Below are 13,175 nucleotides of genomic sequence, written 5' to 3'. Positions count from 1 at the left end.
GAGACAAAACAATCTCTTAAATAAGCCCAGAAATGTGGGACATCCAAAACCACTTCTGGATATACTTTATGCATCATACAGAAAAATCACACACACAACACACACATCACACACACACACACACACACACACACACGATGACGTGACGACTGCTATTACATCCACTGGATTCATACTTTTAATACTAACAGAAAAGAAGGCTGCCTACATTTCTGGGTGATTTCTGCTGTCCAGCTAGTAATAATAATTGTATACCTACTGTGCATCCAGCCTTGTGATGCTTGAAATACATTCTCAATGATGAATGCACTTTCTAGACCCTGCCTCTCTCTCTCCCTATTTTTTTGGGGGTGGGAGGGGCTCATATTGAGCCTTATCGTGGTCTGACTCTGGGGTAGCCTCTTCTGACATTCTATATTGTTCTGTTTTTACAGGACAGACCAAGAAATCCAGACCTATACCATTGCAGTGATTAATGCGCTTTTCCTGAAGGCTCCTGATGAGAGAAGGCAGGTAAGCACCACTTCTTTAGTCCTGAGACTGTGTCCGGGGCTGGAAGCTTCTTGTGTAGGGAAAGCCCTCTCCTTCCCATCGGGTGACTCCTTGGGCCGCTCTGCCGCTCTGCCCACAGGTGGGTGCCCCAGAGCACCAGTGTTCTGCAGCTGGCTGGCCAGCCTGGGATCGTTCACAAATGCAGGGGGAAGTAGATGGAGATGGGTAAGCCCTTGATTGATGAAGAATGCTAGGAGTGTTCCAGAAGTAGAGCCCTTTCATGATACGAAATCCAATGTAGAAGCCCAAACATAAAAAGAAGAAAGCAGAATGCTGTGGTGGAGGCAGAGTCGGAAGCCCCTGTGATCTTCCTTCGTCTTGTCAGATGCTCAGTGGGGTGAGGGAGGTGTGTCTCTATCTTCTGGATGAGAAAACAGAGACCTTGAGAGGCACCATGCTTTGCCCAGGAGGTGGGAGATGAGATGGAGAGATGAAAGGACAGGAGGGAAATGTGCAGAAAGCTGTCCTTGGTGAGATGACTGTGTTCTATGTAAGAGGGGCTCTGTGCTTGGTGGTGTTTCTTCATCCGTGGGTGGGTACAGCTGGGGGGACTGAGTGGTCCGTTTCTCTCCTCTGTGTAGAAAGAGGAGGGAGTCCCTTAAATGTACCCACATGAGCCTGTCGTTTGATACTCTCCTCTGTCTGTAGATCCTTTGTTTCTTTTTTAACTAGAGAAAGGACCATTACAGAGGCGGATATGGAAGAAATGGCATTTGACATGTCTTGCAATTTAGCTCACACCTCAAAATCCACTCATGTATTTTCTATCAACATAGCATATAATATGTTGCCCTGCTCACAAGTCACTTCCTTTAAGGACTAGGTGGAAATGTGAGATCGCTCAGCCATCAGTAAGTGTCCTGGGGAGCTCACCAACAGTTACCCATGAATTGTTTTAGAAGAATTTAGAGAGCTAACCTGCGACTGAACACTGTCAAGAATTTTATTTTATTTTTTTCGTTGCCAAAGATTTTAAACCCCACTGACTAAATGTGAGGGGTTCTGCTTTGTTTTCCACTTAGAATTGCGTGTTCATTGTTGGAGGCTCCCTTTGCACAGTGAGTGGTGTCACTTTACAGTTAGTTTTCTGTGCCTTTGATTGGGTGTTGGCTGGAGCCGGCAGGAGGTGCCTGCCCTCCCCGAGCCTGTGCTGGGGCACTCTTACCCACGCTGGATTTTAAGAGTGGCTTTGCAGATCTGACGGGAGGGATCGTGGGTGGGGCTGCCCTTTGATGTTTGCATCTAAGTACCGAGTGCACGAGAGCTCCCATGCAGCCCAGGAAATTGCCTGCAGTTCTTAATGTGCCCACCCACAAGCCTGACGTGGGCATGGGAGGAGCCGGTCCTCCTGCTGGCCAGACCCTGGGCGTTGGCCACACCACGTGATGGTTGAGTGTAGCTGTGGGCGTTGGGAAGGCTGCATTCGGGTCTAAACTCCTGCGAGTTTCCTTTCCCCATCTGTGGAAGAAGAGGTTGGATTAGAGGATTGAAAGCTCACGCCTTCCCCAAGGCTGTGCTGTCACTTGGATCTCTGCATCTAGACATGAGTAAGATGCTCTTTGCATCTTAGTTTACACCAAATGCTACTGTTCACATGTGGAATTGGACTCTAGTGACTGGGGACAAATAGGGAATCAGGTGTCACTCTGTACTGATGTCAGGACAATAGGAATACAGTGGAGTACTAACATAACATTAGGTTTGGGTTCTGTGTATCAAAGCTTTTTCTGAAATTTGTGCAATATGAGACTGATAGGACACAGTTTGGCCATATATTGCTATAACAGTAATAAACCACCACAAGAGAAGTCTAATAACCTTAAACCATTTAAGAAAACAATCCAGTTAAGAAAGAGTATATATAATCCAGCGGAAATTTACAAAGTATTATATGACTAATTCAGTCTTTGAAATAAAAATAGCTACAAGGTATTTACTTGTCCATGGAAAATTGATGTGGACTTTATAAACTGTGTTCAGTTGAAGACTTCTGTCAAAACAAAGAGTATTTTGCTTTTAATTTTTTTAAAATTTTTTTCAGTGAGTTAACTAGAGAGTTAGCTCTAAAAAATGATTTAAAATTCTTACTAAAGAAAAGTCTGTTTGATATTATTTTCTAAAGGCCAATGTAGGCCTGTAAAGCAGAAGATTAAACTAATTGGTGGTATCACCTGGGTTGCTGTAGACACTGTTAACAGCCGAAAGCATATACCTCTGTCTGGACTCTATGCTTATAAAGTAAAGTAACGTTTTAGCTGGCCTGAATTTGACTTTGACATTGTTACTGGCATATGGTCTGAAAATTTTAAAGTTCTGAATTTTTTTGGCAAATAGGAAATTTTACCAAAGTCTGCTGTTAATGAAAATATTATTCATAGTCTTCCATGTGCCAGGCTTGGTGCTCAGTGTTTTCTATTTTGTTATTTCATTTAATTCTTATATTAAGAAAAAGCCATATTATATCTGTTTTACAAATGAGGAGAATGGGATTCAAAGGAAGTAATGAACTTGACCAAATCCTTAGCTGTAAGAATCAGAATTAGAATCCCAACCTGGTCCTTGCTTTTACAGGCAAAGCATCCCATCAAAACTCAATCAAAGAGGTGCCGCTCATAGAATTCTCTTCTGTTTGCCAAGTAAATTCCCTGACACCCAAAAGACACCAAGCACATTTTCTCTCTCCAGTTAGATTAAAATATAATTTAAACATTTATTTATTGGATTTACAGGAGCACCTTTGTTATTTGGTTTGTTTAAAACCTTAGGACATTGGCTAAATTCCACTTCAGTCAAATGCTTTATTATTATTTATTTCAGCTTCTCTTTCTGACTTGGGGCCAAGCACATTCATAAGACTCCATTATTTGGGTTTTCTTTATTTTTCAAAATGTATGAAATGAGTTTGGGATGATTTTGAACACCTATACCTTATGTCTTCCTTTACTGAAGAAAAATACCTGAGTAATCTTTTTCTCTAGCGTTCAGGGAATGGGCCTCACTGACAGAGCACCAGGGCCTGGGCTAGGACGTCCTCCTCTGACCCCCCACAGGCGCCCCACAGGGGTGGTGGCCACGTCCTGTGCCAGGATGGAGGGGAGTGTCCCTGTCCCCGCACAAGTGCAGGGAAGGGCGCTTGCTTTTCGTGGGCGAGGAGCTGGCTGTTAGGTGAGCAAGTGGATCCTTTTTCTTACAACTGTTTGCTGTTATTCAGTTTACTATTTTAATGGCAATTATGTTGGCAAGATTCCTTAGTTAAAATATTTAGTAGAGGGCTGGCCCGGTGGTGCACTGGAGAGTGCGCCGCTTGGGAGCACGGCGGCGCTCCCGCTGAGGGTTCTGATCCCATATGGAGACCGGTTCCTGCTCACTGGCTGAGCGCAGTGCGGGCGCAACACCGAGGGTTGCGATCCCATTACCGGTCAGTAAAAAAAAAAGACAAAAAAAAAAATTTAGTAGAAAAATCAGAAAATACAGATATGAAGGAAGGGTGACAGACACCCATGGTTACATTTCTGTAGAGAGCAGCTACGGTTGCCACATCCCATGTGACGTCGTGGCGCCACCTGTTCTCCTGCCTGTATCATTNTGTGTATCAAAGCTTTTTCTGAAATTTGTGCAATATGAGACTGATAGGACACAGTTTGGCCGTATATTGCTATAACAGCAATAAACCACCACAAGAGTAGTCTAATAGCCTTAAACCATTTAAGAAAACAATCCAGTTAAGAAAGAGTATATGTAATCCAGCGGAAATTTACAAAGTATTATATGACTAATTCAGTCTTTGAAATAAAAATAGCTACAAGGTATTTACTTGTCCATGGAAAATTGATGAGGACTTTATAAACTGTGTTCAGTTGAAGACTTCTGTCAAAACAAAGAGTATTTTGCTTTTAATTTTTTTCAGTGAGTTAACTAGAGAGTTAGCTCTAAAAAACGATTTAAAATTCTTACTAAAGAAAAGTCTGTTTGATATTATTTTCTAAAGGCCAATGTAGGCCTGTAAAGCAGAAGATTAAACTAATTGGTGGTACCACCTGGATTGCTATAGACGCTGTTAACAGCCGAAAGCGTATACCTCTGTCTGGACTCCGTGTTTATAAAGTAAAGTAATGTTTTCGGTGGCCTGAATTTGACTTTGACATTGTTATTGGCATATGGTCTGAAAAATTAAAAGTTCTGAATTTTTTTGGCAAATAGGAAATTTTACCAAAGTCTGCTGTTAATGAAAATATTATTCAGTCTTCCATGTGCCAGGCTTGGTGCTCAGTGTTTTCTATTTTGTTATTTATTTAATTCTTATATTAAGAAAAAGCCATATTATTTCTGTTTTACAAATGAGGAGAATGGGATTCAAAGGAAGTAATGAACTTGACCAAAGGGGGGGGGGGGGGAATCAGAATTAGAATCCCAACCTGGTCCTTGCTTTTACAGGCAAAGCATCCCATCAAAACTCAGAATTCTCTTCTGTTTGCCAAGTAAATTCCCTGACACCCAAAAGACACCAAGCATATTTTCTCTCTCCAGTTAGATTAAAATATAATTTAAACATTTATTTATTGGATTTACAGGAGCACCTTTGTTGTTTGGTTTGTTTAAAACCTTAGGACATTGGCTAAAGTCCACTTCAGTCAAATGCTTTATTATTATTTATTTCAGCTTCTCTTTCTGACTTGGGGCCAAGCACATTCATAAGACTCCATTATTTGGGTTTTCTTTATTTTTCAAAATGTATGAAATGAGTTTGGGATGATTTTGAACACCTATACCTTATGTCTTCCTTTACTGAAGAAAAATACCTGAGTAATCTTTTTCTCTAGCATTCAGGGAATGGGCCTCACTGACAGAGCACCAGGGCCTGGACTAGGACGTCCTCCTCTGACCCCCCACAGGCGCCCCGCAGGGGTGGTGGCCACGTCCTGTGCCAGGATGGAGGGGAGTGTCCCTGTCCCCGCACAAGTGCAGGGAAGGGCGCTTGCTTTTCGTAGGCGAGGAGCTGGCTGTTAGGTGCGCAAGTGGATCCTTTTTCTTACAACTGTTTGCTATTTTTCAGTTTACTATTTTAATGCCAACTATGTTGGCAAGATTCCTTAGTTAAAAAATTTAGTAGAAAAATCAGAAAATACTGATTTGAAGGAAGGGTGACAGACACCCATGGTTACCTTTCTGTAGAGAGCCGCTACGGTTGCCACATCCCATGTGACGTCGTGGCGCCACCTGTTCTCCTGCCTGTATCATTNGCTACGGTTGCCACATCCCATGTGACGTCGTGGCGCCACCTGTTCTCCTGCCTGTATCATTTTTTCACTGACAGTGAGCATACTACATGCGATTTTTTTTTAACTGACTAAAACTAAACAATGTTTCATGGACATCTTTCCATGTCAGTGCATCTACATCCGTATTTATATCTATCTGTACTTTCACGTCATTTCAGAGCTGTAAAATATTTCCCATGGATTCTCAAGTTTGCTCAAATAATTTCCTTAATAATGAATAAAAAAGTCCATGATGTGGACAAGGATATTTCTATTTTCTCTCTGACTGAGCTCCTGTTGTCAGGACTATAGTATAAAATATTCATTTGTTCCATCATCAGACATTTACTGTTTGCTCAGTGCCAGACATTGGGTTTGGGGGTTGGCATACAAAGAATAAGACAGTCTCTGTGCCTGCAAGGAACCCATGGTCTCATTCAAAAGATAAATATTGTAAATAGATAATTACAATAATTGCTCCATAGATGTTGAAAATATATTGTCCTTTCTAACTTACTTTAAAATCATATAAATCATAGGCTAAATTTGGCACAGAGAGAAATTTTTGTTTCTTCATTTGTGTCTATTGGGCAGTAATTTTATTTTATAAAAGAAAAGAANTTGTCAGGACTATAGTATAAAATATTCATTTGTTCCATCATCAGACATTTACTGTTTGCTCTGTGCCAGACATTGGGTTTGGGGGTTGGCATACAAAGAATAAGACAGTCTCTGTGCCTGCAAGGAACCCATGGTCTCATTCAAGAGATAAATATTGTAAATAGATAATTACAATAATTGCTCCATAGATGTTGAAAACATATTGTCCTTTCTAACTTACTTTAAAATCATATAAATCGTAGGCTAAATTTGGCACAGAGAAAAATTTTTGTTTCTTCATTTGTGTCTATTGGGCAGTAATTTTATTTTATAAAAGAAAAGAAATTTAGAGCACTGTAGGGTCCTTTGGGTCTTTTTGTTTGTCATCTGGTCCAAGGAAAAAACTAAACAAATAAAATAAAGCTTTCTATGTGGACCGGGAAGACAGCACTGCTTCCTATGCACAGTGGAAGGGAAGGTGCCTCCTGGGTCACCATTCAGCTTGACTCTGAACGTATCTTCCCCCTGCTTTCTTGTTTTCAGGAGCATGAGGAGGACCTAGAATTGGATTTTGACTTTACTGCTCTCTAGCCTTTTTGAATCACCTTACGCTATGTACGCACTTGTCAGTGCAGCGGGTCACAGGGGTGTTCAAATAAAGCTGCCAGCCTCTAACAGAGTCCTCTGAATTTCCATCCCTTCTCTCCTGCTTGCTTTCCTTTCTGTGGTGGCGGTGGTGCCGTTAGGTTGATGTTGAGAGCAGTGTTGACATCCTTGATTGTCCTCTGACTGTAAGTCACCACGTTCCCTTTGTCAATGTGAGTAGGCCCTGCTGTCCCTTCTGCTGCCACCCAGCCCTGCTTGTATGACCCCCAAGTGTGTCCCCCGTGTTCTTGGTTTGCCTTGCTTTCTGCAAGTTTATTTTAACCTTGGTAGATTCATGGTTGTGTTCTTTAATTGTAGCTTAGTTTCTTATCTACTCAGTAAGAGTAGCAACTCCAAAAATACCCCCTACCGAAAAACAGCACTCAAGTGTCTTCCTGGATATGAGCAGTATTTTTATTTTGAACACATGCACCAAGACTGTGTGCCGCTATTTCATTTTCCCTTAGTATCGACTTATCCATATTATTTACAAAGGGAGCCGGTGATTCATCTGGTTTAACAAAATCACCTGAGAATCCTCTGTGCCACTCAGGAAATGCTGAAGCACAAAGCACAACCTGCAGAAACGAGGCCCAGCAGAGCTGAAGCGGAGTGTGCACTCCAGAGCTGGGCATCTGCCCGGGTATCTGTCCTTTGCTAAGACTCCACTCGGTTCATGGGCATAGCCTATGTTCAGGTCCTGGGCTGTGTGCTCTGCACTCTTGGGTTGTGCACAGGCTGAGATGAAATGGCTTTTAGAAGACTTAGATCTCTTAAGAGGTGGTTCTCTAATACGGGAGCCTTTGCTGCAGGCAGGGGCTGCCTGACCCAGGCTTTCCGCTCACACATGGTCTAATAAAAGATGACGGGCCCTTCTACTGGAGAACCATTGCTTTCGTTTGGAGTGTTTGATTTTTATTTACCACTCACCTTTTTCTGGAAGGAGGAAATTTAAAAAAAAGAAGTTTGCAAGTGCCCGATTTTCTTTCTTTGCTTCTTGTACATGACTTTTATCATCTAAAATGGAACATTCAAAACATAATTGGAATACCACTGCCTGTTTGAGTTCATTATTTCATAAGAAATACTGCTGATATACAGTTACGAAGCACACCCCAGGATAAAGTCATTTTTGGCTCTGTCTAAATGTATCTTTCTAACCTAAGCTTTTGTGTGGGTGTGTTTTTCTTCAACAGGAGATGGCGAATATCTTGGCTCAGAAGCAGCTGCGCTCCATCATTTTGACCGTGAGTACCCTGGGCTGCGACGCTTTGTCGGGGAAACGTGGCCTCGCACACTGATCTGTCCTCTCTTTCAGCCTCAGTGTGTGGTTTTCTGGGACTTGCTTCTGTGGCGAAGTGGCAGGAACTATAAAGGAGGAAAAAGTGTGCTTTTGGAATTGGAATAAATAAGGCTTTCCCACAGGAGTTGCCTCATAGGATTGGAGAGAGGAGTCTGGCTCTGCTCGAGAGAGTCAAGGGAGCAGGTTCTGGCAGGAAAGGCTGGAATTCTCTCTCAGTGGGGCGGGCTTCTTGCATCCACCACAGCCGTAGCTTTGCATTGAAGGAAATCACGGGCTCCACGGCTTACAAAACCCATCAGTATGAGCTTTGACCGTTTTTCATGAGAAAGCTAGCTGGAAACCTATCAGGCCCTGAAAGATGTCCTGAAACTTTGACCCTTGTTTTCGTGGGATCCCTTGCAAGAGGGAGGAAGGAAAGACTTACATAGGAACCACTCATCCTCTGCAGTGCAAAGATGACTTTATACCTCTGTGGAAAAGAAGCCCTCAATGTCATGCTGTGAATGTTTAGAAATAAACCAAACAGCGAGATTTCCTGAGGCCTTACTAGCTACCTGACTTACCAGGTACTAGGAAGAAGCATGCTAGATTGATCTCCCTGCTTGCCGAAGAAACAACAAAAAAAGAGAAATTGTTTCTGTTTATGGGATTCCAAAGAGGAGTTCAGCAGGTTTACAATTAAACACAGACACACCGTTTTGAAATGTAGCTTTTATTACTATTCAGGGATGGTGCGCTCAGGAGATTAGAAGATGACTATCATTGAAAAGAAAGTTGGTTACTTACAGTTCCCCAAAGAAGTGGGCACACCATGCCATGGGGGCCACAGGGGAAGCACTGGGGTCCTCCAGGAGCAGGACCTGTGGGCAAGGCCTTTAGGGAAGGACCAGGTGAGGCCAGGTAAACTAGCTAAGTGGGTTTAGGATTGGCCAGTTTGAACAATTTTGCTAGGATCTGGGGGTTATGGGCTGTCTCTAGTTGTCTGGTACCTGGCCTTAGGTGATTAGGGGAGGAGGATAGTGACCCTGAGTGTAAAAGAGCCTGAAATAGGAGAGTTGAGCTCTGGCCTGGTTCGTTTACATGTGAAAGGAGTCATTTATTCTCTCTAGAGAATGGCTACGCCTGAGAGTGGCCGTCTCTCCAGGGTTAGCAAGGCCTCAGATGGTAAAGCCTCAGAAACACGTGCTTAACACACACTCATGCCCACACACACAGACTTCAATGCAAGGAAGCCATGAAAAATTAAAAGCCTTTTGAGGGCAAAGGAAATAAATGTTCTAGAACCCAATGCCAGTGGTAATGACTACAATTTGCAATCAAGTTTGTTTTTAAACTTCCTGGCTGTCAAGAATGGAGAGAAACATACGAGTGTAATTTTCATTGTTGGATGAAAAGGTGTCCCCGTCCTCATGGGTGACACACTTCTTTCCCTGGCATTCTAGGTCCAGTTATGGTTTTATGTTATGGTCCTTCTCTATACAGGCTCTCAGTAAAAGTAGAAGCTACACTGTCAGAGTGGGCTTCAGTGAAGGTGATTGTGCAAGGGAGGAGTGGCGGATGAAGGGTTCGGAATGCTGAGTCAAGCAGGTCTTGCCCTGTTCTGATGTCACGTTGGTGGCCCAGAGGAATGAGGGGGTGGAATGACGGTAGCCACCCTGTCTCAGAGGTCGGCTGGCTTCAGGGGGACTTCTGTGAGACGCTGGAGGCTGGAAATTCAAGGCTGGCATCGCCAGCAGGAACTTGCAGGACAGGTACTTTGAGGTTGCTTATAAAATAGATGCCCATAGACTTTGGCTACTGAAGTTGTGTCACGCGTTAGCATTGTGTTCTGAAGACTGAAGGATACAGGGGCGCGGTTTCCACCCCTCAGCCCATTGTCTAGCTCCTCCTTCTCCCATAATTTTGGTTCAGTGGCTGTGTAATGTGTCACCTCCCCATCCTCTTCTAGTCCTCATTTTCCCGCCCCTCCTTCTATAAGTGGCTGTCTCAACAGGGTGCTCAGAGCCAGTCTGTGGACTCCAGGCGCATGGCGGGTACCATGTAGCACCCACGCAGCACCTTGAGGACCTAGATGTCCTCCAGTTTGGCTGTGAGGTCATTTTTTTCCATACTGGGCAGCTCCATTTAATGAACGATCGTGTAGAAGTCCGATTACAGCGGTCTACCCAGTAGCAACAGTGCAGTGCTAAGAGAAGCGCACTTTCAGAGAGCAAGATGTGGCTGGACCTCGCCCGTTCAGACCTGAATCACGGGGTGCTTCACAGTGTCAGCTGGTTGTTTGGCTTCTTTTAGGTATAACCCCCAAGGTCTCTGCCAAAGGGATGTATGTTAGGCCCAAGTGTTGAGTTGGGGCAGCTGTCCTGTTTCTGTGCAAAACCCAGCTCTGGTGGGGCGAAGGCCCGCGTATCCAGCCTTCGTGACACTCCTCTTATATTTGTTCTGTTTTCAGTTCTGTTTCTATGGGGAAGAGTCATTTTATTTTTCATTTAATTGTCAACAGGTGAATAAAGTAGTGCACAAGCGTTTACTCACTGCATTGTGACGGTGGTGCTTGTACAGTTCACAAATCTAAAGCATTTCCCCATTTGGAGGGGGGATCACCTATCAGAGGCGGTCCTGGGGCCAGTGGCTGGCAGAAGTGCTTCCCGTAGGCAGGCACTGCTGGCTCCTGTGCTGCATGTGAGGTGTGCTGCTGCCGCAGAAACCCACAGCGTCCGCCAGACCCTCTCATCTCGGGCACACCGTCTCTTGATTTACAAGGCTGCGGCCACCCGTCCCTTTCCAGCACCTTCCTCCTTTCTGCCCCCTCTTGCACACAGCAGGTCTTTTCCTGGATTCTGGCCTAAAGGTCAGGAATCTGTCTGGGCCCTGGAATGTGAAGGAAAGCTCCGAGGTCTTAGGGTCCTTACTTTCCTTCTGGAGGGACGTTCCTCGAGTCTCCATTCCCTGCACTCGGATGGAGACTGCTGCGGTTCTACTTGGGGTAATAATGAGGGCTGATTGTTGTTCGCTCCTTCCTTCCGTCTTTTCACTTCATTTGTTACCCGTCTTCCTAGCACGTCATCCGAGCCCAGCGGGCCATCAACAACGAGATGGCGCACCAGCTGTACGTCCTGCAGGTGCTCACCTTCAACCTCCTGGAAGACAGGATGATGGCCAAGATGGACCCCCAGGACCAGGTGCGTGCTCCCCGGACAGCAGTCACAGCATGCGAGGGACAGCAAGCGCCATCAGAAGTCTTTGCTTGAGCTACCCTGAAACCAGGAGTTTTAGATGATGTTATGGTTTTATTATCATCTCAGAACTTGCGGGCATGGCTTTAAAATTTAGGTGAATTTAGGATCAGAGAATAAAATAAATGGATTCCTCCATTAGTCCCCAAACACATGCCCACTTTTCCTTTATTGGATAAGAAAGCTTGATGTCATGTGGCTACAGACCTTGGTCCTTGGATGATGGCCAAGATGGACCCCCAGGACCAGGTGCGTGCTCCCCGGACAGCAGTCACAGCGTGCGAGGGACAGCAAGCGCCATCAGAAGTCTTTGCTTGAGCTACCCTGAAACCAGGAGTTTTAGATGATGTTATGGTTTTATTATCATCTCAGAACTTGCGGGCATGGCTTTAAAATTTAGGTGAATTTAGGATCAGAGAATAAAATAAATGGATTCCTCCATTAGTCCCCAAACACATGCCCACTTTTCCTTTATTGGATAAGAAAGCTTGATGTCATGTGGCTACAGACCTTGGTCCTTGATGCCAGTACCTTCAGTGGTTACAGCTTTGGAGCCAAGTCCCCAGACAAGAAGGGCCACTTGGTAGCTGTGTGTGGGATTGAGTCTGCAGGTTGAGGAAGTAGTTTCCATTCACCAGTGGTCAGTGCTGAGGGCAGGTCTCAGGTTAAGCCTTGTTTTTGGCTGGCACTTTAGTCAGTTGACTATTTGCAGTAACCCTCTTCTAGGTGTCTGGTGGTTGTGCATGAAAACTTACGTCTCCATCCAGAAGGCTTTTGGGGAACTTTACCATGTGAGGGTAGAGTGAGAGGAAACATCTGGGAGCTGAGCCCTAGCACATTTTCAGCTTAAGCAGCGCTGCAGCTTTGGAAAGGAGAGCACTCATTACTGGCACGTGAGGGCCTGATCTGTCGCAGATGTGAGCCGCACATGCCGAGCGTGTAGCTCTGCAGCACCTCATGGCACGAGGCCACGCGGTGAGGGATGATGGAGAGGCTTCGAGAGGCCATCTCGTGTGCCCCATGTTTTTGGCAGGGCCAAGTGTAGTCATCCCAGGGACATGAGACTGTCGTCTTACTGCTTCTAGTGACGGAGAGTCTTAATATAGAACAAGCATCCTTGTTTGCAAAACCTTCCTTTTATTTATTTTAAAAAATGTTTTTTATTGTGGTAAAATACATATAACATAAAATTTGCCATTTTAACCATTTTTCAGTGTACAGTTAAGTGGCATTAAGTGCATTCGCATTGTTGTGAAACCATCACACCGTCCATCTACAGAACTCTTCTAGTCTTGCAAAACCGAAAGTCTGTACCTGTTGAACACCAGCTCCCAATTTGCCCCCTTCTATCAGCCCCTGCTAACCCGTATTCTACTTTTTCTTTCTGTGAATTTCACTACTCTACCTCATATAAGTAGAATCAGACAATATTTGTCTTTCTGTGTCTAGCTTATTTCACTCAGCATATCTTCAATGTTCATCTACGTCATAGCATGTATCAGAATTTTGTTCCTTTTTATGGCTGAATAGTATTTCGTTGTATGTCTTTGCCACGTTTTGTTTATCCCTTCATCCTTGGATGGA

The 13,175-nt window shown here is 44.2% G+C and overlaps 1 protein-coding gene across 1 annotated transcript in view; it reads left to right on the top strand.

Annotated features, from left to right (window-relative positions):
• The window catches only part of LOC103600882 (engulfment and cell motility protein 1-like), a 144,217-nt gene that overhangs the window by 23,553 nt on the left and 107,489 nt on the right, over window positions 1-13,175 (top strand). The window contains exons 4-7 of the mRNA XM_008585214.1: window positions 435-513; window positions 7,157-7,201; window positions 8,252-8,302; window positions 11,415-11,537. Coding sequence (XP_008583436.1) covers window positions 435-513; window positions 7,157-7,201; window positions 8,252-8,302; window positions 11,415-11,537 — 298 coding nt within the window. The remainder of the gene's footprint in view (window positions 1-434; window positions 514-7,156; window positions 7,202-8,251; window positions 8,303-11,414; window positions 11,538-13,175) is intronic.

This window comes from Galeopterus variegatus, unplaced genomic scaffold, assembly GCF_000696425.1.
Source record: "Galeopterus variegatus unplaced genomic scaffold, G_variegatus-3.0.2 Scaffold3497, whole genome shotgun sequence".
In the NCBI taxonomy this organism is placed as follows: Eukaryota; Metazoa; Chordata; class Mammalia; order Dermoptera; family Cynocephalidae; genus Galeopterus; species Galeopterus variegatus.
Note: the sequence above shows the minus strand (reverse complement) of the source record. Positions and strands in the feature narration are given on the sequence as shown.